General features: G+C 37.1%; 1 protein-coding gene across 2 annotated transcripts; it reads left to right on the forward strand.

Annotated features, from left to right (window-relative positions):
* Nucleotides 1–1,773: 1,773 nt before the first annotated feature.
* Rnf168 (ring finger protein 168) lies at nt 1,774–26,084 on the forward strand. Of its 2 annotated transcripts, none has more exons than XM_027936005.2 (7): nt 1,774–2,008; nt 2,340–2,676; nt 9,540–9,616; nt 10,968–11,147; nt 14,478–14,599; nt 19,393–19,474; nt 22,590–26,084. In XM_027936005.2, the coding sequence occupies exons 2-7, from the start codon at nt 2,376–2,378 to the stop codon at nt 23,526–23,528; spliced, it is 1,701 nt and encodes a 566-aa protein (XP_027791806.1). In that variant the 5' UTR covers nt 1,774–2,008; nt 2,340–2,375; the 3' UTR covers nt 23,529–26,084. The 2 variants fall into 2 exon arrangements, with proteins under 2 accessions (XP_027791806.1, XP_071471317.1); XM_071615216.1 differs by lacking the exon at nt 1,774–2,008 and adding an exon at nt 2,156–2,175.

Below are 26,084 nucleotides of genomic sequence, written 5' to 3' on the forward strand. Positions count from 1 at the left end.
TGATTGGTTAGTACAAGAGAGGGATTCGTTTGAACTGATTGGTTTAAGCCAAGAGGGGTGTTTGTGCTGAACTACATGGTTTCCCAACACCATAAACTACTGGGAGGGTCATCTGCATCCCAGGTATTTCCCTGTCTCTTGGATTAGTGGCTGCTAGGGGTTGCTATGGATCCCCACCTAGCCTGACTGAGTCAGGGACACCTGGCACAGCAGATCTCTCCTGTTATTTGTAGATAAACAACTTAGCAGGGTGGGAATGTGCCTAGAAGTGCTCTGTGGGTCTTTCCAAGGACAAAGGCCATGTCCCTTCCTTGGACAGGCTTTGCTCTGAGGTAGAGGCTGGTTTTTCAAAGCTTGCAGTCCTCAAGGTTTTAGAAAGGAAGGCAATCCTAAAACAATCTATCTCTAAGCAGCAGACTTAAAGGGGCTGGTCTATAGAAGGAAGTATAAGTGCCTGTCAAGTTGTTTCAGGTCTACAGTTACTTTGACCATTAACTTCTCGGAGAAGTGAACCTCTGGTAACAACTTTCTTAGGGATGCTTTCCTAATGTTTAATAAATAGAAGGCCGTTGGACTGAGTTCTTATACTATGCCTAATAGACCAAACCGAAATGGATTTACTCATGCCAAATTTCCAGGCCAGGTAATCAAAACTAACCTTCCAAAATAAATCAGGTGAGATGAGACTGTGAATGTAGCTTAGTGGTAGAGTACTGGACTAGCATGTACAAGGCCCTGGGTTCATCACCAAAACTGAGAGAGAGAGAGAGAGAGAGAGAGAGAGAGAGGATAGCCAAATCCCCAAATATGCCAGTTTTATCCAGTAAGATAAGGAAATCCTGTTTCAACTTTACAAGGAAAGAAATTTTGAAACCAACCATCAGTCTTTTTTTGTTGTTTCTACTTTCTTCATCCCTTTTCTGCCTATAAAGCCAATCTTTTCCCAGCTCATGGGAACCCAATAACAAAACCGAAAATAAAAGGTAATTTAAGAGCCAACTTGGTGGCGCAGGCCTGGAATCCCAGCCTCTAGGTGGGTTGAAACAAGAGAATCACGAGTTCAAAACCAGCCTCAGAAAGAGTGAGGCGCTAAACAACTGAGAACCTGTCTCTAAATAAAACAAAATAGGGCTGGGATGCGCTTCAGTGGTCAAGTGCGGGAGTTCAGTCCCTGGTATGGGGATAGTGGTTGGGGGAGACGAAAGAAAGTCAACTAAGATCTCTAAGCTGAATTTGTCGAAATTTTCTTTTGACACTAAGACCTTAATAGAAAAAGGTAATTTGAAGATTACTGAGGGAAAAATTAGAAAAATTATGGTTCCAGTTTTAGAGGTTTCCCTTTTCTACCTGTAATCTCAGTGATTTGGGAGGCTGAAGCAAGAGGATCAAGTTGCCAGCCTTAGCAACTTAGGGAGACCCTAAGCAACTCGGCGAGACTCTTTTGTCTTCAAATAAAACATAAAAAAGGGCTGAGGGGGGGGGTGATGTGGCTTAGTAGTTAAGCCTTCGTGGGTTCAATCCCTGGTACCAAAAAAAGGTTTCTGCAGCCTGAGGCCACCTTTCAAGGAAAGGCAGGGAATACCCAACTAGACCCTAGGAGCTGAGATCGCGGGAAGAGACGGGGGCGGAACCGCCTGGGCGGTGTGCGCAGGACCCGGAAGTCCCGCCCAGCCAAACATTAGAGGCTCTGCCCTAGGTGGGTTGTCGGAAGAGGAAGGGCGTTTTGGCGGGCAGTTGTGACGTCACTAGCTCTTGTCTGGTTGTTCCGGAGCTCTGCTGCGAATAGGGTTTGTTCCTGACAAAAGAGCTGTGAGGGGCGTGTCAGGCCGTGGGCAATAGGACACTGCGCTGGGCCGCCTAAAGCTGGATCGCGGTGGCTCGCGGGCAGCACCCGCAGCAGCGGTAAAACGGAAGTCCTGCGATCGGAGCCCGGTGTCCGGGCGGAAGCGGCGTTCTCTCAGCCGTGGCCCGGAGTCAGCCCCGGAGCCACCGGGAGCCTCCTGACCTGGTAAGGGGGAGGAGGGGCACTTGGCGCGGACTTTCCGCTGCGTCGGAGCCCCGTGTCTTGCCTGCCGCAGAGGTGGTGCTCTTTCCTAGGAGCCTTGCTCTTCCTACTAAAACCTTCATTTGTTTTCTTGGACGTTCGTCTTAAGAAGAGAGTCACCGCCTTGCAAGGTCTTATTGTTGGTTACCTGACCTGTACAGCGTCTCTTTGCTTCAAGCCCTGTTTGAAGCTCCTACTGTCGAATGGTGGTTCGCTGCAGGACATAGTGTTAAACACATTACTGTTTATTTGCTTTCTCTGTCGTTCGCTGAAAAGACGATTCTTTTTCTTTCAGGTGTTGATGTTGAGTAGGCCTCATTAGCATATTAAAATGGCTCTACCCAAGGACGCCATCCCTTCCTTGTCGGAATGCCAGTGCCAGATCTGTGTGGAAATCTTAATCGAGCCCGTAACCCTCCCATGTAACCACACGCTCTGTAATCCGTGCTTCCAGTCGACTGTCGAAAAGGCAAATTTGTGCTGTCCCTTCTGTCGCCGCCGGGTCTCTTCGTGGACTCGGTATCATACCCGTAGAAATTCTCTTATCAATATGGAACTATGGGAAACGATTCAAAAACACTATCCAAAGGAGTGCAAGCGTAGAATCTCTGGGCAAGGATCGGAGGAAATTGGTGAGTAAAACCGAGCATGTTAATTGGCTAATCCAAAATATTTTTAAAACTGAGTCATGCCGGGGCGGGGTGGCGGACGCCTGAGTCCCAGCGGCTCGGAAGGCTGAGGCAGGAGGATGGTGAGTTCAAATCCAGCCTCAGCAAAAGTGAGGTTTAAGCAACACAGTGAGACCCTGTCTTTAAATAAAATACAAAATAGGGCTGGGGATGTGGCTCAGTGTTCAGATGCTCCTGAGTCCAATCCCCGGCACCCCCCTTCCCCCAAAAAAAACCCAGCAACAAAAAACTTGAGTCACCATTTTTCCATTTTAAAAGAAAAGAGAGAGAGAAAAAAAATCTGTTTAGTATTTGCCTAAGTTGTTCTTGAAGGTTTTGATTTTGTGGGCACCCAAAATGTTGATTAAAGTCAAAAGCAAGATTTTGTCCATTTTTAAAATGCCCAAGCTCTGTGTTCGATTGCTGTTTGTGTTAAAAATGAAAGAAAGAAAATCGCATATATACACACATAATGTATGTGTACACGCACATACATATATACAGATAAGCAAAGGTTTAGTATACAACAACCACAGGAGGAACGACTGATTTCTATGTTAATATTTCTTATACTTTTACTTTCTCTGTTAGCAATCTGTACATTTCCATTCATTGTGTGTCTACTCCCTTCTCTAAAGCATACAGCACACCTAAAATAGCTTTCTATTACTAGTCCCATCTAGTTCAGTCATTTTAAATCAAAACCCTCCATACTGTGGACTTAAGAGCCCCAAACCAAACACTTAACTCTAGCATCTTACTTCTACTAATGTGAACAATAAATCATTCATTTCAGTGTTTTCTGTCTAGGCTTTGAATATGGTGCCTGTGCTCTGGTATACCTGCCATTTATTTATTTATGGTAAAAAAAAAAATTAACAAAATTTGCCCTTTTAAACATTTTTAAGCAATAGTTGTCTTTAAAAAACTACTTTATTGAAATACCATACAATTCATCCATTTAAAGTGTTCAATTTTTTTTTTTTTTTGTACTAGGTATTGAACTTGAACCAGGAGGCACTTAACCAATGATCAACATTCCCAGCCCTTTTTGAGACAGGCTTGCTTAAGGCCTTGCTAAGTTGCTGAGGCTGGCCTTGAATTTGTGAGATCTTCTTGTCTCAGTCTTCCGAGTAGCTGGGATTATAGGCCTGCTTCACTGTGCCCAGCTAAAGCATTCAATTTAAATGGGTTTTGATATATTTATTTGTTTATTTTAATTGTGAAAAATATATAACATAAAAATTTTTAACCTTTTATTTCTTGTGCTGAGGACCTTGTGCATGCTAAGCAGGAACTGTAATACTGGGCTATCCCCATAGCCCATTTATTTATTTATTTATATGTGGTGCTGAGAATTGAACCCAGTACCTCACACATGCCAGGCCAGCTCTACAACTAAGCTACAACCCCAGCCCCATTGCCCATTTTAACTATTTTTAAATGTATAATTTAATGGCAATTAATTATGTTCACAAGGTAGTTATCACCACTGCTTCCAAACTTTTTTTCAAACTTTTTTTTGGTTGTAGATGGACACAATACCTTTATTTTATTTATTTATTTTTATGTGGTACTGAGGATTGAACCCAGTGCCTCACATGTGCTAGGCATGTGCTCCACCACTGAATACAACCCGGGCTCTCCAATTTTTTCATTATCCCACATAAACTAACGATTAAGCAATGAATTCCCCCAGTTTACCCTGCTCTCAGGTTTGTGATAACCTCATACAATATCTTTTGTGTCTGGCTTGTTTCACCCAGTTTCTGAGGTTCTTGTACTTTGTAACATGTACTTCATTTGAGGGCCTTCCATGGATATCTTGTATTACATTATATATCTATGTGGTACATGGATATATTGTATTACACTCATCCATTGATAGACATTTGGGATTTTTTTCATCTTTTGATTATATGAATAATGCTGATATGAATATTCATATACAAGTAATTGTTTGAATACTTATTTTTATTCTTTTGTGTATATAGTCATCTGTTGATATCAGAAGATTGGTTTTCTTCTCCCTCAGATACCAAAACAATAGATGCTCAATTTTTTTTTATATATAAAATGGTGTGGTATTTTGCCTATAATCATGCACATCCTCTCATATACTTTATTTAGTTTTTAAATATTTATTTTTTAGTTGTAGTTGGACACAATACCTTTATTTCATTTATTTTTATGTGGTGCTGAGGATTTGAGTCCAAGGCCTCACACATGCTAGGCAAGCACTCTACCACTGAGCTCCAACCCCAGCACCCCCCATATACTTTATTTGGTTTGTTTTTGTAGTGCTCGGGATTGAACCCAGGGCCTTGTACATGGTAGGCAAGCACTCTACCAACTGAGCCAGTCCTCCCATATACTTTAAACCAATTTCTGGATTACTTATAATACCAAATGCTATGTAAATAGTTGTTATACTGTATTGTTTAAGGGAAGGATGAGAAAAAAGAAGTTCATACATGTTTAATACAGTTTTTTTCCTGAATATTTTAAATCTGGAATTGATTGAATCCACAAATGCAGAGCCAGTGACTACAGCAGGCCGACCATATATCTAAGTGTGGAATTGCTGGATCTGCCAAACTGTTTTCAACAGTGGTGGCTATATTGTTTAATATTCCCATTAGCGATGTACAAAGTTTCCAGTTTTGTTTTTGTTTTTTGTTTTTTTTTTTGGTACTGTGGACATTTAATCTCTGAACCACATCCCCAGCCCTTTTTATTTTTATTTTGAGACAGGATCTCACTAACTTGCTGAGTCTGGCTTTGAATTTGCTATTCTCCTGCCTCAACCTCCTCAGTTGCTGGAATTATAGGTGTGTGCTGCCACACCTGACTTAACTATTATTAATAAAGTTGCTGAGAAGATTTCATACAAGTTTTTTTGTTATTATATATTCTCATTTTCTTGCATAAGTACTCAGGAGTAGAATTGCTCAGTCATAGAACAGGCACTTATTTGTTCTTTAAAGAAACTATCATATCTTTCGTTAAAATGTTATCATTTATAATCCTAACAAACATCTCCATGTTCTGGTTTTTGCACATCTTCACTGACCTTTGGTATAGTTCTTTTTTTTTTTTTTTTAATTTTAACCATTCTAGTAGTTCTTAGTAGCATCTCATTATAGTTTTTTTTATTGTTGTTTTTACATTTATTTTATTTATTTATATGCTGTGCTGAGAGTCAAACTCAGGGCATCACACGTTACACAAGCGCTTTACCATTGAGCTATAATTCCAGCCCTCATTATAGTTTTTAATTTGTATTTTCATCATTCCCCAAATGATGTTGAGTCCTTTTTCATGGGCTTATTGGCAATTTTATTCATTTTCTTGCTTTTTCCTTTAGGCTCTTGTTTTTTATTTCTGCTTTTTTTTTTCCCCCTCTACTGGGGATTCTACCCAAGGCCTCACACATGCCTCATACATTCTAACACAGAGCTACACCCCCAGCCCTTTTAAATTTTTATATTGAATCAAGGTCTCCCTAAGTCCCTCAGGCCTCAGACTTGAGATCCTCCTGCCTCATCCTGCCAAGTGGCTGGAATTATAGGTATGTACCTGGCTTATTCATTTTCTTAATTATGTCTTTTCATAAGCTGAGACTTATAATTTTCATGAAGTCTGATTCATAACTTTTCTTTTTATGATTATTACTTTTTGTGACTTTGCCTGAGGCAAAGATATTCCTGGGTTTTTTGTTTTTTTTTTCCCTAAAAGCTTTGTAATTTTTAGCTTTTATGCTTAGGTCTGTGATCCATTTTAAGTTAATTTTTGAGTATTCTGTGAGATCAAGATTGAGATAAAGTTTCTCATTGTAGATATTCATCATTTCTTATACATTTATTGAGAAGATTTTTTTTTCTAAAAAATGTAGGTTTTTTTCCTATACAATTTATTTATTGGTTGATTTGATATTGATGTTACACTGTCTTGATTATTATACTTTGCAGTATAGAATGTTTTGAATGAATGTATGATAGTTCTCCAACTTTGTTCTTTTTTATCAGGTATTCTAGATTCTTTGTATTTTCATATAATTTGGTGGGGAGGCAATCATTGAACCCAGGGGTGCTAAACCAACCCCTTTTTGTTTTTTGAGACAGTCTCACTAAGTTACTTAGGACCTCAAACTTGTGATCCTTCTGCTTCAGCTTCAGTAGTGGGAATTACAAACCTGGGCAACATACTTGGTTTCAAGTGAATTTTTTTTCCCAAGTATTTATAATCATTTAAAATTCTATCCTCCCTAGCCCTACAGAGTAGAATTTTACTTGAGAACTTTAATAGTTAGGGATAGTCTCAGCTGGGGCTATTCAACTATGGTCCACAGGCCAGACTTGACTTTCTTTATTTATTTTTGTAGGTTTTTTTTTTTTTTTTCAGACTTGACTTTGATCTTTTTTTCTTTTTGGACAGTGGATTGAACCCAGGGACATTTAACTACATCCCCAGTCCTTTTTATTTTTTATTTTATTTTATTTTTATTTATTTATTTTTTAAAAGAGAGAGAGAATTTTTAACATTTATTTATTTATTTTAGTTTTCGGCGGACACAACATCTTTGTTTGTATGTGGTGCTGAGGATCAAACCCGGGCCACACGCATGCCAGGCGAGCGCGCTACCGCTTGAGCCACATCCCCAGCCCTTTTATTTTTTATTTTTGAGACAGAATCTTGTTAAGTTGCTGAGGCTAGCTTTGAACTTGTGAGTCTCCTGCCTCAGCTTCCCAGGTCACTGGAACTACAGGCAAGCACCACCATGTCTGGTTCACCTTTTTTCCTAATGAAGTGTTATTCAAATGCATGCTCTATGTTCATTTATCTATGACTATAGGGGCTTTTGAACTTTAATGGTAGAATTGAGTGACAGACCATATGGCCCACAAGACAAAATATTTATTGTACTGTCCTTTCCAGAAAAAAATCTGCCAACCCCTAATTTATAACAGCTGATAAAGAACTACCTCTTTGAATATATCCCATTCTCCTTTATTAGAAGTGCTGTAATAGAAATGTTGTTCCTCTTATTTACCTAGGCTTAGTTTCCAGCCCTTCCTGTTTTAAGGAGACTTAAACTTGTATCTCCCATGTATTCCTTTGTTGTCTCATGGATTTTCCTCAATGGCTAAAATAAATGAGAATTTAGCATACCTCATCTCAGTTTATTATGGAGTTATATCACTGTTTTACATTTCTCTACTAATTTGCAAACTTCTGGCCTATTTGATCATATGAAGCCTGCAGACATATTTTTTGTGACCCATCTGGCACCAGTATTTAAATTGGAAGATTTTGCCAGGCACGATGGCAAATGCCTGTAATCCCAGCTGCTCTGGAGGCTGAGGCAGGATTGAGAGTTCAAAGCTACTAGCTTCAGCAACAGTGAGGTGCTAAGCAACTCAGTGAGACCCTTTCTCAAATAAAATACAAAATAGTGCAGGGGACGTGGCTCAGTGATTGAGTGCCCCTGAGTTCAATCCCTGGTACATTAATTAATTAGCTGGAAGATTTCATATGAAAACCTGGATTTCTAGATTTTCTTGGGAAAGCAGAAAAATATGACAGCAGTGTGCCTGACTTTACTGATGACAGTAGTCCACTAGAGTTGGATAGTAACTGTCTCTATAAGTAAGCTACCCCTATAAGGAATACCTCTTTTTTTTGGTACTAGGGATACAACTCTGGGTCACTCAACCACTGAGTCACATCCCCAGCCCTGTTTTGTATTTATTTAGAGACAGAGTCTCACTGAGTTGCTGAGTGCCTCTCCATTGCTGAGGTTGGCTTTGAACTTGGGATCCTCCTGCCTTAGCCTCCAGAGCCATTGGGATTACAGGCATGCGCCACCATGCCTGGCAGGAATAGCTTTTTACAGATGTTCCCTTTTTATAGTATCTTATTCTTTTATGGAATAAAATTCTTATCAGCTCTGCTGAGGGGATACACATACATATATACATTTAGTTTATAGTTTCTATTCCTGAATTGTTTGTTGTTTGTTATTCCAAGGTGGTTTCCGCCTCCCCCCGCCCCCCCCCCCCTTTTTATATAGCTTAGTATTTCTCTTTAATCCTACAGATTTATTTCTCATGTCCGGTGATCCTTGGTTTGGGTTTCATATTTTAAAATGAGATCCTGGAATAAAGCTCCATGTATATAGAAGGGACTGGTGACTGGCAGACATTGGGGTCTTGCAGATGGAAACTGGCCATTGTACTTTGCCAGCTGTAGCTGCCAGGGCGCAAAAGGTTTTTCTCTGGGTTAAAGTAAAGTATTCTATTTCTGAGTTTATAAACTTTGAATTCTTCTGTCCTCAGTCCCACACTTTGTCACTCTGGATTCCTTTGTGCCTTATATTTCTGGGCCTGAGCCACTCTCTGGGCAGATATGGGGTAGATTCTCTTTGACCTCAACTATAGCCTTTCGTTCCAAGGATTCCATTAGTCATCTCTTCATTGGCTTCCCATTTTCTTGAACTTGGTTAACATTTGTTTACTGACTAGACAACCCCTTCCCTAATCTCATTAATGTTGTGGGGTTACATATATATTTTTTAAGTGCCTTTACTGTTATTGTAATGGTATCTAGAGGAAGAATTAAGGATTATATATTCACATACTATTTGGAACCAAAAAGTTTCTGACATTTTAAAATGGAATCCCAAAAGAAGATATTATTGCTGGAGCTACTTATGATGCATTTTATCTTAATTTTATATATTTAAACTAATACAGTTTAGTGGAAGGCCAAAATTAGCCATAAAGTTCTATTTGCCTATAATATTATTTTCTTTTTGATGTGACTAGTTGATGACTACCAGCCCATTCGTCTGTTAAGTGAACCTGGGGAATTAAGAAGAGAATATGAAGAAGAGATAAGCAAGGTAGGTGCTAAATAATTCATCTTTTTTTGAAAATTTTCTCTGCTGTGTTTTTAGTCTCAGATTTTACATATAATTTTATTTGCTTAAATAATTAGTATAGGGCTGGAGTTGTGGCTCAGTGGTAGAGAGTTTGCCTAGCATGTACAAGACCCTGGGTTCTCTCCCCAGTGCAGCAAAAACTGAAAAGAAAATTCAAAGTACTTTTTCTTTCTTTTTTTTTTTTTTTTTGTAGTGCTGGGAATGGAACCCAGGACCTTGTGCATGTGAGGCAATCACTCTACCAACTGAGCTGTATCCCCAGCCCCAAATTCAAACTACTTAAAGCAATAAGAATTTATTTATTTATTTATTTATTTTGAGTACTGGGGATTGGACTCAGGGGCACTTGACCACATCTCCAGCCCTATTTTATATTTTATTTAGAGACAGGGTCTCACTGAGTTGCTTAGTACCTCAGCCTTCTGAGCTGCTGGGATTACAGGTGTGTGCCACCAGACAAAGCTAGAAAATTATAATTAACTGGAATTTCAGAGGCTATGGGCTTCAAGGTTGGTTTCTTCGGGAGCTCCAGCTCCATTTCTTTGCTAATTTTTGTGAGCTGGCTCTAAAATCAGGCCAATGCAAGATGGTTGTACAGTTTCAAACTTCAGATGCAATAGAACCACATGCAGAAGAAAAGAAGCAGTGTCTTCTTTGGGCATTTCTTTAAGAGCAAGAAAACTTAACACAGAAGTCCTTCAACAAACTTTCCCTCATGTCTCATTTGTTTGAATTAGGTGAAGAACTTACTTTGGAATCAAATCCTTTGAACTGTCAGTGTGGTGGCTGTAGGTCCTAGGAAGTGAGTTGGAATTCAACTCTTCCACTTGAAGACAGTAATTGTTTTTTCTGTGTGTCTTGTAATGGTTACTTCTTCAATATTTGTTCTATTCCTGCCCACTGTTAGGGGATTGATCCTAATTTCAAGGATAGGCCCTGATTAGTATAAGTCAGTTTCTATTATTCCATCCCCTTTCCTAGGTTTTAATTCAGAAAGTTAGGTTTATCTTAGTACATGACATTCTGTCAACTGAGAAAAGTATTACCAAAAAGAATGTCCATAAATGTGTAGCAGTATAATAGAAACTATGATAAGGACTGAAGATAAAGGTTTTGGGTCTTTGATCAAGGTTTCGTTGGACTAACTGAGGGAGCCTTCTTGAATTATTCGGTAGTTTTTTGCCTCCCCAGATTTGTATTTCATTTGAAATATTTAGATCTTACCAGTTTTTTCTTTTACCATTTTTATTAGGAAACACTGCAAATTATATTAAGTTCAGAGAAGAATTATCCTCTATTAATCATTTTTTAGGTGGAGGCAGAGCGACGAGCCAGTGAGGAAGAAGAAAACAAAGCCAGTGAAGAATATATACAGAGATTATTGGCAGAGGAGGAAGAAGAGGAAAAAAAGCAGGCAGAGAAAAGGCGAAGTGAAGTGGAAGAACAACTAAAAAATGATGAAGAACTGGCAAGAAAGCTAAGCATTAACATTGTAAGTTTTAGGAGAGAACTTTGAAGTATTAACATTTCAGTTGCTTTGACCATGTGGTTTTCATCGAGTTGAAGATGAAGCATTTACTATAATTAGAAGCTATATCTTTGCTCTATTTAAAACAAAACTTTTTAAATAACAAAACTTTGTTATAGGAAGTGTATTTTTATTTATTGTTACATAATTGTAACCACACATGCCCTCATAATACATTATAAAGTTATCCAATCCCCCACTGTTATGGAGATTGAATCCAGGGCTTTGCCCATGATAGGCAAGTGCTTTATTACTGACCTTACATCCCTGATCCACGTTACTCTTTAAAAAAGAAAGAAAAAAAACTTTTGGGCTGGGTGTAGTGGCAGACAACTATAATCCCAGTGATTCAAGAGGCTAAGGCAGGAGGATCATGAGTTCGAAGCCAGCCTCAGCAATTTAGTGAGGTGCTAAGCAACTTTATTAACAGTTTCTTAAAAACTTTTCCACTTATTCACCTGAAGGTGAGTCATACTGTTTTATTTCTTATGTGTTTTCACTTGATGGATCTTAAAGATTTTTGTAGTTGTGTTAAGATATATATGTAGTGGTTTTAAAAGAATAATATTTCTTTGTATAGATGTGGATCCGTTTTTGAAAGTGAAGAGCTTAATTTTTTTTTTCCTCTTTTCTTCCTGTGGTACTGGGGATTGAACCTAGGACCTCATGTCTACTAGGCAAGCACTGTACCACTGAGCTGCATTTTCAGTCTGTTTCTTAAATAATGTATTATAAACCTGGATTTTCTTTTTCTTTTCTTTTTTGTTACCAGAGATTGAATCCCAGGGGCACTTAACGACTGAACAATACCCCGAACCCTTTTTTATTTTTCATTTTGAGACAGAGACTCTATAAATTGCTTCAGGCCTTGCTAAGTTGCTGAGGCTGACCTCGAACTTGCAATCCTACAGCTTCAGCCTCCAGTGTTGCTTGGATTTCAGGTGTGTGCCACCCCACCCAGCTTTGCCCTTTTTTACATATCCTTTCTTTTCTAAATTTGAGTAGAATACATTTTAAAACTATATGATCAGGAAAGTAAGTAAAAACATTGATGAATGGAATAATAAATGGAACAGGGAAGAAAATATGTTAAAGAGAAGAATTTGGAGTTATCTGTAAAACATCTTTCAAGTGTCTTGTTGTAATCCTAGTTTTCACATAGCAATATGAGAGTAATTTTAGAAAAATTTTTGGTTTAATATGAAGGTTTAGTAGTGGTGAATAATCGTGAACTTTTCCAGTAGTATGATAAGAAACTTATGAGACTAGTTATAATAAGTGAATATATATGATATTTATTGATATACCCTTAAAGCCCAGAGTTATTTTTCTATAAAACTTTTACTCCAGATATATCCTTAGCTCTTTAAAATTTCTCCTATAAAATAGTTATAATTATATAACACTTTATTAGAAAAATCCTCAGAAATTATTGGTGAGATTAGTATTATACCTTTTAATGCTTCATAATGTACAGTAAGAATGGATTAATTTAGACCAACATTGGTGAACTTGGTTTTGTTTATATAATATAGTTTTCCCTTGATATCTGCAAGGAATTAGTTCCAGGATCTTCTTTGACTATAAAAATTCAATGGTACTGGAGTCTATTATGTAGGCATTGTGTGTTTAGGGACTGATTAAAAAATGATTTATATATGTTAAGTTCACGGGTAATATTATTATATTTCATAAATTTTCATTATTGAATTTGTGGGGTTTTTTTTTAGAAAGAGAGAATTTTTTAATATTTATTTTTCAGTTTTTGGTGGACACAACATCTTTATTTTTATGTAGTGCTGAGGATAGAACCCAGTGCCCTGCGCATGCTAGGCGAGCACTTTACCGCTTGAGCCACATCCCCAGCCCCATATTGAATTTGTGATTTTAACTTTTTTTTTTTTTTTTTAAGAGAGAGAGAGAGGAGAGAGAATTTTTTAATATTTATCTTTCAGTTTTCGGTGGACACGACATCTTTATTTTTACGTGGTGCTGAGGATCGAACCTAGTGTCCTGCGCATGCCAAGCGAGCGCGTTACCACTTGAGCCACATCCCCAGCCCCGGATTTTAACATTTTTTAATAATCACACTACTTACTTATTTATTCAGCCATCCATCCATTTATTTATTTGTTTGTTTGTTTATTTATTTATTTTTATGTGGTGCTGATAATTGAACCCAGTGCCTCACACATCGTAGGCAAGTGCTCTACCATTGAGCCACAACCCTAGCCCCGATTTTAACCTTTTTAAATTTTACATTTCAGTGACATTTCTTACATTCACAATTTAAACAATCACTACCACTATTTCCAAAAATTGTAACATCCCAAACAGACTTTGCAACCATGAATCCATAACTCCACAAATGTCCCTTTGCCTAGTTCCTGGAAACCTGGTGTACTTTTTAAAATATTTTTTTAGATGTATAGACCCTTATTTTATTCACTTATATGTGGTGCTAAGAATCTAACCCAGTGCCTCACACATGGTAGGCAAGCGCTCTACCACTGAGCCACAGCCTCAGCCCAACATTTTTTCTCTATGATTTTGTCAGTTGTAGATATTTTTTTAAACAAATCTTTTTTTAGTTATACATGGACACAAATTCTTTATTATTTTTTAATTTATTTTTATGTGGTGCTGAGGATCGAACCCAGTGCCTTACATGTGCAAGGCAAGCGCTCTGCCACTGAGCCACAACCCTAGCCCTATAGATATTTTATACAGTTTAAATCATATACTATTTTTTCTATTTCATTTCATTTTGCTAATGGCTTCACAGTTCATGTTATAACATGTACAGAACTTCGTTTCTTTTATCGCTGAGTAATATTCCATTACATGTATATACTACATTGTGTTTATCCATTCATCTAATAATACACATTTGGGTTGTTTCCATCTATTCACTTTGTGACTGATACTTCATTGGGCATTGGTTTCTACATAATTACCTTCCTGAGAAGTAGTTTTTTCAATTCATTTGTGTATACACTTCGGAATAGAAATTGCTGGGTGATAGATTAACCAAGCTGCTGGGATTACAGGCGTGCACCACCATACCCGGAATCCTCCAAATATTTTCAGTTCATGATCAACTGAATCCCTGGGTACAGGAATGGAGAGCTGACTATACTGAGTTTTGTATGGTCACTATTCTTCAAAGAATATATAGAAATTAAATGTAGTTCTGGAAACATTTTGTGAATTCTGAGTTAATTGGTGTAATTAATAGCTTATTTTCTCATAAAGCTATTTTTAATTATGTCTTTTGTGCTTTTCTTGTTGAAGAATAATTTCTGCGAGGGGAGTACCTTGGCTTCTCCTTTGAATTCCAGAAAATCTGATCCAGTCACAACCAAGTCACAAAAGAAAAATAAGAACAAACAAAAAAACATTGGAAATATTCAGAAGTAAGTGAATATGACATAATCAATTATCTGTTGACCATCTACAGTATTAGTGTTTTTTGTTCAAATAATACCACTGGTAATTAAGGTTTTCTTCATGAGCTCTTTATGAAAACACTAAAGACAGACTGATATTGATGTAAAGTGAAAAGAAATTAGTTACTGCCATGTCATTCCTAGCTAGCACAGGAGAGATGTGAAAGCTGTCATGCTTTTTACTCAGCCACCTATTTTAGTAGATTAGTACTGTTTGTCTAGTTTGCTCAGGGTTTGCATGTTGGATTTCCACAAAATGACCAGTTGAATTCCTCTGCTTCATAGTTTAAATTCAAGTAAAAATAGCCTAGTCCAAGATAGGCTCATCTTCATTGAAAGAGTTTCTCCCTCTCCTTTTTTTCCCAGTTTATGCATAGTATTTCTTTGCTACTTTTATAAAACAAAACAAAAAAAAAAAAAACCATGAATAAAGTAATCAAGGATGGCATGAGTTTCCTTATAATAGCCCTGTAGAATCACTTAATAGGTAGAATTGATGGTTTTGTGAGGACATAAGGCTTCCGATGCTAAAATTCATAGTTGAAAAAGTTTAAGAACCACAATCTGGTCTTGAAAACCATGTGAGGACTTCTGGTTCAGCTTAGTATATATGTGCAGGTAACTCACATCTCCTTCCAAAATTTGTTGAAATTTTGGATTTAGAATGGGAGGACTTTTGGAAAGGAGAGTTAAATAAGGTGGTTGCTGTTAAATGAAAAAAAAAAAAAAAAGTGTGGTTCTATCAATATTATTAATACTGATGATTGATATGCAAAGTAGAAATCAGAAGAAAATCTTTTAAAATAGGAAAAGCAGGGCTAGGGATGTAGCTTAGTGGCAAAGTGCTTGCATAGTGTTCACAAGGCCTGGGTTCAATCCCCATTAACAGAAGTGGGAATGGGGGGCAAACAGATAGGTGTTTCATTTTGACATATATTGCCTAAGGATATGACTTATGAATCTTTATCTAAAAATATATTTTGAAATACAGACTTTTAAATTATTAGAATAAACCAAGTGACAAATTTAGAAACAGCTTAAGGATATGACTTATGAATCTTTATGTATCTAAAAATTTTAAATTACTAGAAGACTAAACCAAGTAATGAATTTAGAAACAGACATCAAGAAACTGATAAAGCTCAAACAAAGTTAAAAACAATTGAGGGCCTTGGAGCGAGGCTCAGTGATGGAGTGAATGGTTAAGATTTATAAGGCCCTTGCTTTGATTCCTAGCGCCACCAAAAAAGTTTTATGAAAATGGATCCAGGCATGGTACCTCACTTGTAGTCCAAGTAGTCAACTGGACTGAGGCAAGAAGATCACTTGATCTTGGGAGTTCAGGGCCAGTTTGGGCAACATAGCATGACTCTTCTCTTACCAAAAAAATAAAAACTGATGTGGTCTAGTCTCTAGAATATTACATTAAATACTTGTAACTCAACAACTAAAGACAACACAAATTAAAAAAGGGCAAAGGACTTAGACATTTCTTCGATGAAGTATAAGTGGCCTGTAGGCACATGAAATGATGTCCACCATCATTAGTAATTTGGAAATGAAAAAAAAATGGGGAGAGAAAAAAGGAGAAGAAAGACTAAAAATATATTTTAAGACATTCTCTGGAGACGTGGCTGGTTTTGTGGGGTGGGTCGTGGGTTCTCCGCACCCCCCCCCCCCCCCAATGCTGGGATTAAACCCAGGATATCACTGTATCACTGAACTACATCCCCAGTCCATTTTCCCTTTAAACCCAGGTGGTAAGTATTTGGGTTTTCATGGTAATGTAAATTTTAAAAACTTTTGGAAGTATGGTATGCATATTTTAAAGTGCACTAATTTAAATGTATTTAGTGAATTTTTACATGTATATAAATCATCCCCTGGATTAAGATATAAAATATTTATAAAAGGTAACCCTTGGTACCCTTTTCCTTTCTAGTCAGGATCCCCTCCCCATAATTATGATGTGTTACTTTTTTTTTTTTTTTAAAGAGAGAGAGAGATGAGAGATAATTTCAACATTTATTTTTTAGTTTTCGGTGAACACAACATCTTTGTTTGTATGTGGTGCTGAGAATCGAACCCGGGCCGCGTGCATGCCAGGCAAGCGCGCTACCGCTTAAGCCACATCCCTAGCCCTGTATTACATTTTTTAACTGTTCTCTTGTAAAACTATTTATTTTATGAGGCAAAATACTCTTTTTTTTTTTTGTACCAGGAATTGATCTCAGGGGCACTCAACCACTGAGCCACATGCCCAGCCCTATTTCGTATTTTATTTAGAAACAGGGTCTCACTGAGAGTTGCTGAAGTGCCTTGCCATTGCTGAGGCTGCCTTTTTTTAAAAAAAAAAATATTTATTTTTTAGGTGTAGATGGACACAATACAATGCCTTTATTTTTATGTGGTGCTGAGAATCGAACCTGGGTCCCTCCCGTGCTAGGAGAGCGCTCTACTGCTGAGCCACAATCCCAACCCCCTGAGGCTGCCTTTTGAACTCGAGTTCCTCCTCTCTTAGCCTCCTGAGCCACTGGGATTACAGGCCTGTGCCACCATGCCCACCATATTCTTCCTTGTAATGATCTTTAAGACGGGGGGTGGGGGGAATCACAGAAGATTATATGTCTCTTTTGGGAGGGAGGTGGGATTTACTGAGGATTGAACCTGGGGGCATTCTACCAATCAGCTACATGTACCTCAGCTCCCCGCCACACCTTTTTTGTTGTTGTTGTTTTTAAATTTGAGCAGAATCTCACAAAGTTGCCCAGGCTGGCTTCAAATTTACCACTATACTCCTGCCTCAGCCTCCTGAGTCACTTGGATTACAGGGCTATATGCTCTGAAAGTAGGACTAGGCTGCCTCCCATTGGAAGAGAGCTTGCCCAAGGCATTTGTTCAGCAAAAACAAACAAGCAAAACAATGACAAAAAAGAATTTTTGAGTGGTTGGTGAGGAGTAACTGAGCCAAGATACTGCAGAATCTGCCAGTTCTTTATCAGATTACTCAGGTTGCTTCATGCAGGCATTTTGAAAATAAACTCAAGAGAAACAAAAGCTGTTTCAGGGAGAATATTGGAAATCCAGTTCATCTGAAGGGTAGATTAGCTGATTCCTGTATAGAACCACCATGGTTCTTGGAGTTGGGGATAGCATGTGTCATATCAGCTAACTAAAAATATGTTTTAAAAGAAGCAGGATTGATTTCATTCATTCCTGCAATTACTTGGTTCACTTTCAAACTCTGTGGACCAGTAATATGATAAGTAACTGAGCTCTTTTTTGGGGATCAATAATTGTACAAATTTGACATGTACTAACTGTCACCAATAAAGGATTCCTTACTGGGAGACGGGTCCTCAGCATGAAGGAGGCTCTGGGCTCAATTCCTAGCATCAAAAGGAAAAAAAAAAAAAAAGTTACATATGAGGAAGCACATGAGAATAGAAAGGGCTGATATATATATTTCCTTTACTTGTTTATTGCAATGAGCATGTATTGATACGTTACTTGTTATTTTATAAATAAAGAATAACTGGAAGAGTTTAATGACTCTTTACTGATTCTGTTATATATTTGATCACATTTTATTCTCTTAGGAATTTTGAAATAACTGTCATATAACTCTAATATCTTGATACTGATATACTTCCTAACTAATGGATTTTTCTCTTTTCCAAGCTACTTTTTAAAAATCACCCAAAGTTACCACCACTTGAAAACAATCAACATTTTGGAAGATTTCTGCTAAATTTTATTACAATTATGTGTGTGATTAGTTTACTGTTTAAAAAATAAACCTACCAACCTGTAATCTTCCTTTTTTATCCCTACTTATACCATTTTCCATTTTATTATATATTATATATTTTTAGTGGCAAACAGCCTATAATAGACTCTTAGAAATTTAGGGATTAGCTATTATGTTGACATATGTTAACATCTGCGTGTCTGTAAGCAGGTAGTTGGTATAAAAACTATATAATGGTAAGAATCTAATCATGAATTGTTTTTCAATAGAGATTAAAATGTAGTAAACAGAGGCTAGAGGCATGTGGTTTAGTGATAGAGTACTTGCTTAGCATGTGTAAGGCCTGGGTTTCAATGTCCAGAACTGCAAAGGGGGTGGGGGGAATGGAGTAAATAACCACAGTTTCTGATATGCAAAGACACTAACATACTTAAAATATTGTTTCTGTAAATTTGGGAAGGGTTTGCATAATTTAATGCTATCAACCTTTTACATTTTTTTCAAGAATTAAAAAATATTTAGGGCTGGGGATGTGGCTCAAGCGGTAGCACGCTTGCCTGGCATGCGTGCGGCCCGGGTTTGATCCTCAGCACCACATACAAACAAAGATGTTGTGTCCGCCGAGAACCAAAAAAAAAAAAAAAATTTATTTTTTATTTTTACTTCCTTTTTTACTGTTTTTTTTTTTTTTTTTCTTTCTTTCACTAAAATATCGATGTCAGATTTTTGTTTGTTTTTACTGTGCTGGTGATCAAACACAGGATTTAAATCATGCTAGGCTGATACTCTACTGTTGATCCATACCCTCAGCCCTGTAATACTCCCAGTTTTAAGTTTTGTCCTAGAGTTAGACCAAAATACCTGAGATCAGGAGGTGAAATACACTTTGACAAATCAGCTAATGAGTAAACTGAACAGTCTTGGGCATAAATAATTAATCTGGCTTTAGCATATTGAGTATATGCTACTCGTCTTTCAAAATATTCACACTTGGATAATTTTTTTAAAGGTATTTGTCACCTAAATCTCTATTTGGATCAGCAACACAGTCTGAAGTTGTACAAGAAGTCAGGAGAAACTCCACATCTAAGGTATGTTAATGCTGAAGACATTCTTGATTAGGCACATTTACTGATGGTATAGATTACTTATGGTTTCCTAACTTTTTTTAAAGCACTATAGTTAATGGAATATCCTTTTATAGTCATCTAGTTATCTTAGACTTACCTAAACCCAGGGATCAACAAATGTTTTCTCTCAAGGACCAGGTGGAGCTATTTTAATTTTTGTGATCAAAACAGTCTGTCACAGCTATCCAATCATGCTGTTGTAATTGGAAGGATCCATTGCCAAATGTAAACAAATGAGCTTATCTGTGTTCCAGTAAAACTTTTGTTTATAAAAATAGGCAGCAGGCTAAGTCCATGGGCCATATTTTTCTGATCCTTGACCTAGATAATGAATCTCATAAAACTGAATTATACCTGGTACCAGCTTCACATAGAAGATTATAAGATGGGAAACAAAGCATGCAACAGCCTGTGGGTGTAGCTTCCTGGGGTCCTGGTAAGAAACATACCCAGTCAAAAGAATGATAAGTCACTTAGAAAAGAAGCCTCGAGCTTAGAACACTTTTAATCCTAGAACAGAGGCAGGTAGGTCATTGATCACAGGCCCTTTTTACTAAGTCATATAGCCTAATAATATGTGTGACATTTCACCTTTATCAGATTTCCAGGTAAACAGAACCAGAGAGGGCTGGGGTTGTGGCTCAGTGGCAAAGCACTTGCCTCGAACATGTTAGGCACTGGGTTTGATCCTTAGCACCTCATGAAAATAAACAAAAAAGATAAACCTCATGAAAATAAACAAAAAAGATATTGTGTCCAACTACAACTAAAACAAAAAAATGTTTTTTTAAAAAAAATTCGGTGGTTTCTTGGAAGGCTGAGACGGAAGGAATGAGAGTTCAAAGTCAGCCTCAGCAAAAAGCAAGGCATTAAGCAACTCAGACCCTGTCTTTAAAAAATGCAAAAAGGAAATTAAAAAAAAAATAAACTTTAAAAAAATTCAAAAAGGGCTGGCAATGTGGCTCAGTGGTCAAGTGACCCTGAGTTCAATCCCCGATACCCTTCTCAAAAAAAAAAAAAAAATCTAGGTGGTTTTATACCACTAAACATGCAATGAGCATTTACTGTGTACCAAAAAATAGCCAGGAATGGTGGTACAGGCCTATAATCCCAGTGACTCAGGAAGCTAAGTCAGGAGGATCACAAGTTTGAGGCCAGCCTGGTTGACTTCTTAAGACCTTTTCTCAAAATAAAATAAAAAGGGCTGGGGTCCAACTCTGGTAGAACGCTTTCCTAGCATGGGTGAGGCCCTAAACTGCTGAAAAGAAAGAAAGAAGAAAACTGAGGCACAGAGTTAAGACACTTGCTTCAAGTCTCTGAAGTAAGTAGTAGAGGGAAGAATTCAACTGACAGTTCTGCTCATACACGAACAGAGGATTTGTAGAAGAGGCATTGTAGGACTGGGATATTTTCCCCCACTGTTGTATTCACAGCAAAATGAGGTAAGCAGTCTAGACTAGTCTGGCCAATTCCATCCACATTGGTTCATAAAAAAGTGCTATCAGGAAGGATAAATGGAAAGCAAAATAGGCAAAAGAATAGATAAAAAGTCACAAACAAGATATTCTTTGTTCTGAGGCACATTCTCCTCAAAGCCTTTCTTCTTAAGGCTTTCCCATTGTCAAAATTAATCCTAGGTCTTGACTTACCTAAAACCTAAAAGTGAGAAGAAGAATTATACTGACTAAAGCAAGAGTTCTTAACCTAAGGTCTAGATGGAAGAAAGAGTATGTATTTTGTTAATTTATAATTTTAATATTTCTTTTAATTTTGGATGCAGACAACAACCATAGTAATAGTATCTGTGACTTTGTTATCAATAGAAAATGCAGCTATTTTCATGTCACAGTATATTTGTTACAGATCTCTTGAAATATTATTTGTAATCATCTCTACTTTGATAGTACAATAGACTTGCTACTAGCTCTTATTTAATGTGTCAATAGATGAACATTTGGTTTATTAACATTTTATCTGTTTTTGTTGTTGTTGTTGTTGTTGTTTGTGGTGCTGGGGATTGAGCCCAGGGCCGTGTACATGCAAGGCAAGCACTTTACCAACCAACCTATATCCCCAGCCCTGGTTTATTAACATTTTAATAATTGGGTTACAGTATAAATTAATTCCCTTTGTAAGACTATGTATTTTAATTTTTATATTTGAAAATATTATTCCCAGAAGATGTCTGTCTAGAAGTTTTAACAAAATGCCAAAAGGAAGGTCCACAGTGCAGAAAGTGGCTTAAAAGGCCCATATTGCCATCTGTCTGAGCTGGTGACCTGTACTGGGTTCACAAAATTTGACTATTCCAATAACTTAAGGAAACTCTGAAGAAAGCAAGCAAACACACAAAAGTACCTTTTCAAAATCCGGGAACGGCTCTGTGACCTTAAGGGTCCATGGAAAGAGAGCGAGTCACTGGAATTATTTATTCTTATAGAGGGGACACACAGGTGAGGTTCCATGGAACATTCTATCCCCAAAATGGCAAAGGGGTAGGATTACAAAGGAACAGGTGGGTGCATTTCAACCCCATCCCATCATGGCCGCTCCTGGAGCCACACCTTCCTTTTTTACACCTTCCTTATCCAAGTGGAGGTAAGCCCAATGTATGCGGGGTACAATAACTGTACAGTACCCCTTTACTCAGGACTTAAAGATGTGCTCATAACTTCTGTCCAGAGAGGCTCCTGACAGCCCCAGACTAGAAGTCCTTTGTAAGGTGAAAGAGTTCAGACCATCCTGATGCCAGCTCTTGGCCATACATAGAATCTAGTTTGTGAGTTTTGATTTGTAGGTTTCCATGGGGTGAAAATGAATTAATGCTGTAATCTAAACTGGAATATAGAATTAACAATTATACTAAGAAAGAAGTAGGCCTGAGGGTGTAACTCAGAGGTAAAGAACTTGCATAGCACACAGAGATCCTGGATTCAATTCCCAGCACCGCAAAAAAAAAGAGGGAGGGAAGAAATACTTTGTTAGTGATACTTAACAAATATTCAGCTGTGTTATTAGATATATATTATGATTTGGTGTTTTCCCCTTGTACACTCAGTATTTTTGTTTTCTACAGGAAATTGACAGAAGTGATATGAAGAGCCCTACAGGGCAAGATACAGAAATTGAAGAAGATATGCCAACACTTTCTCCTCAAATGTGCCTTGAAATTCAAGAACAAGGTACAAAGTCTTCAGTAGAGTCACCTATGCCATGGTTATGTGTCTATGATGCAGAACAGTGCCTTGAAGGAAAAGCCAAAAGATCAAACAATCATGATCAAGAGTTATATGTCATAAAGTATGAAGGACCTAAAACCAAAGTTCCCTACTCTAAAGAAGCTACAGTTAAGCCTTGTGGCAAGACAGAGAATGGGCGTACTTCATCAAATATGATACAAATAATTGGAGACAACCCAGTTGAGACAGAGTCTAGCCAACCAGACAGTAAAGGTGTTTCGAAAAGAAAAAGCCAGGAATCTTCAGTTGAAGCAGTCAGAGATTCATGCTTTTCTTTAAAAAGGAAGAAAACATTCTCGGAATCTTCTTCAGATCAAGAGGAAACAGAAATGAATTTTACCCAAAAACTGATAGATTTGGAACATTTACTTTTTGAGAGACACAAACAAGAAGAACAAGACCGGCTATTAGCGTTACAACTGCAGAAAGAGGTGGATAAAGAACTAATGAAGCCAAATCGGCAAAAAGGATCCCCAGATGGGTACCAGTTACGTACTACATCCTCACCTCCACATAACTTACTAAATGGGCAGAAGAATTACAAAGACAGAAACTTCAAAAAGCAGACTGATGTAGAGCATCCAAAACCTCGAAGAGGCTCAAGAGATGAAAACTGGCAGCCTTCTTTTAAAATCCAGTTGAACAGTTCGGCGAACGGAAAAAAGATATCAAATTCTACTAAAGAAAATTGTAATGTATCTAAAAGTACTCATTCTCTACAGCCTAGTAATTCACAGAAAAGTATTTTTCAGATGTTTCAGAGATACACCAAATAATGTGGGTAAAAGGAATGTCTTCTAGTAAAGCTGGATTGTGAAGCTCTCTTCTGTCATAGAATCTTTATAAATTTCACATTAATCTCTGCTGTCTAAGCATACTTATTATCTTTAAAGACTATGTGATTAAAAGGAAGCATATACAAATGTGTTTTCTATAAAACTCAGTGATAAGAAAGGGTCCCTATTCATTGTTAATAACTAACATGTACTAAGTTTAACAGTCCTTTTGTATATACAGATGTGTTCACCAAGCCAAGAAGTCTTGAAGTGCCATTCTTTTTAAAAAAAGGAAAAAGTTTTATGGCCTTTGCTCGTTTTTTGTCATGAATAATCAAAACAAAGATTATACTATATCAGGTAGTTAAGGAATCTATGTAGAATATAGGGTCTAGATTTTCTTGTTACTTTCCCTTATATTTATAGAGCACTTGAAATATATCTACCATACCAATTTAATTAAATTTTGAGCATTATAGCATTTTCTTCATCTTAAAATGGATTAGAATCAAAGTTAAATCGAGAGTTTTCTAGTAAATTAAAATTCAGTTGACAGAAAGGAAACTAGATTCTTTATGCATAAAGAAAAAGTTGGGATTAGACCAGTGGGATGGATTGGCAGTTTAGGAGCATTAGAACTGAATGGATGATCAGAAACTGGGTCCAGAATGGAGTAGCTGGTGTTATTTGCCAGAACATTCTTTCTTGTCATTTCTTTGCTGTAAATGACAACTGAAAACATTTTGGGTTTACATCTTTTCACACCATAGTGTCCACTGTCAAAATCAAAATTAGTGGCCAGGTGCATTGGAGCAAGCCTGTAATTCCAGGGGCTCAGGAGGCTGATGCAGGAGGATCGCAAATTCAAAGCCAAAGCCAGCCTCAGTGACTTGTCGAGACCCTGTCTCTAAATAAAATACAAAAAAGGGCTGGGGATGTGGCTTAGTGGTTAAGCGCCTCTGGGTTCAATCCGCAGTACCAAAACAAATTTGTTTTCTTAATTTTTGGAAATTCATACTTCTGTTAAGTGCTGTTCCAGAAAAAAAAAAGGAATTTGCTATAGGAGAGTCATATGACAATGTCTCATGTTTTGAAATTTGAAACAACCATGAGTTTATTTCTTTGTACTATCATTTTGTATTGATATTTTTCCTTGTGCTTGTGGGTAGTAATAGAATGTATATAGATTTTGCTCTCTTGCCCCTGAAAGTTAAATCAGAAGCACTAAATTCATTTGTGAAGTTTTAGAGACTAATGATCTTAATTCTGCTGCTAATTTTAGTTTTTTCTTTAAAAAAAAAAAAAAAAAAAAAAAATGCCCTCTGAGTAATGATTGTGGTAAGATGAGGTATAGTCAGAAACTAACCAAATTTGTCTAAAACAGATTAAAATCTGTCTTATCAAATCAGAATTTTTCTAAGAACAATTCACTTGATGTTTTAATGTCGACATTGTTGGAACTCCTTGAATTAAAAGTTATTTAAACTTTCTTGAAATGTTCCCTGACCAAAAAGGAAATCAATAAAAAATAGCCCGTGAGCTGGTGCTGTAGCTCTGTGGCAGAGCACTTGCCTGGCACATGTGAGGCACTGGGTTCGATCCTCAGCAACACATAAAAATAAATAAATAAAATAGAGATATTGTGTCCATCTACAACTAAAAAAATAAATAACCCATGTTGCAGTATTTATATATTTAACCACTTATTTGCCTTTGAAGAAGTCTTCTTGACTAGAGTTGGCTTTAAGATAAATTTTAATTTTTCTGTTAATCTTTCTGTTCTTCCTACCACATATGCATTTTTATTAGAAATTAATATTTTGTGCCAGTCATATTAGAATGTAACATTTTTTTTCCCTATCATTTTTGTGGGATATGAGCATGTTTAACTTCTCAGGGAGTACTAAAGCTGTGCAGATGTCATGAATTTTAAGAGTTAATTTTAAGAGTTATTAAAATTAAAATGGACAGTATATTTCACTATACTTACATAGAAATCGGCTACATAAAAAGCATAAGTTCTTTATAATAAAACTATCATAAAGCTGGATATGGTGGAACATGCCTGTAATCCCAGTGACTTTGAAGGCTGAGTTAGGAGGATCACAAGTTTGAGGTCAGCCTGGAACAATGTAATGAGACCCTTTCTCAAAAAAAAAAAGGGCTGGAAATGTAGCTCAGTTGTTAAGTGCCCCTGGGTTCTCTCTGGTACCAAAGATAAAAAAGTGAAACCTACCATAAAGAAAGTTGAAAGACAAGGCAAACTGGGGGAAGAAATATTTTCAATTCATCACAAAGAGCTAATTTCACATATATATATATTATCTGTCATTTCATTAAGGTGAAGCTCAGTGGTAGAGCACTTGCCTACTATGTATGAGGCTCCTGATTCCCAATTCCCAATGCCACACACACAAAAAAAGACTAACAAATCTGGGAAAATTAGAGACACCTATGTTCCCAAGAGACATCATACTCAGGAAACATAAATGTCTCTTAAATATGTGAAAAAGGTACATACACCCTTCAGATTAGTAAAGATGAAGTATTTTCTCA

Source organism: Marmota flaviventris, chromosome 8 (genome assembly GCF_047511675.1).
Source record: "Marmota flaviventris isolate mMarFla1 chromosome 8, mMarFla1.hap1, whole genome shotgun sequence".
Lineage (NCBI taxonomy): Eukaryota > Metazoa > Chordata > Mammalia > Rodentia > Sciuridae > Marmota > Marmota flaviventris.

Coding starts and splice junctions, on each gene's coding strand:
- Rnf168 (XM_027936005.2), top strand. CDS start 2,376: ATGGCTCTACCCAAGGACGCCATCCCTTCCTTGTCGGAATGCCAGTGC. Junction 9,617..10,967: donor ATGAAGAAGAGATAAGCAAG/GTAGGTGCTAAA, acceptor ATCATTTTTTAG/GTGGAGGCAGAGCGACGAGC. Junction 11,148..14,477: donor GAAAGCTAAGCATTAACATT/GTAAGTTTTAGG, acceptor TTCTTGTTGAAG/AATAATTTCTGCGAGGGGAG.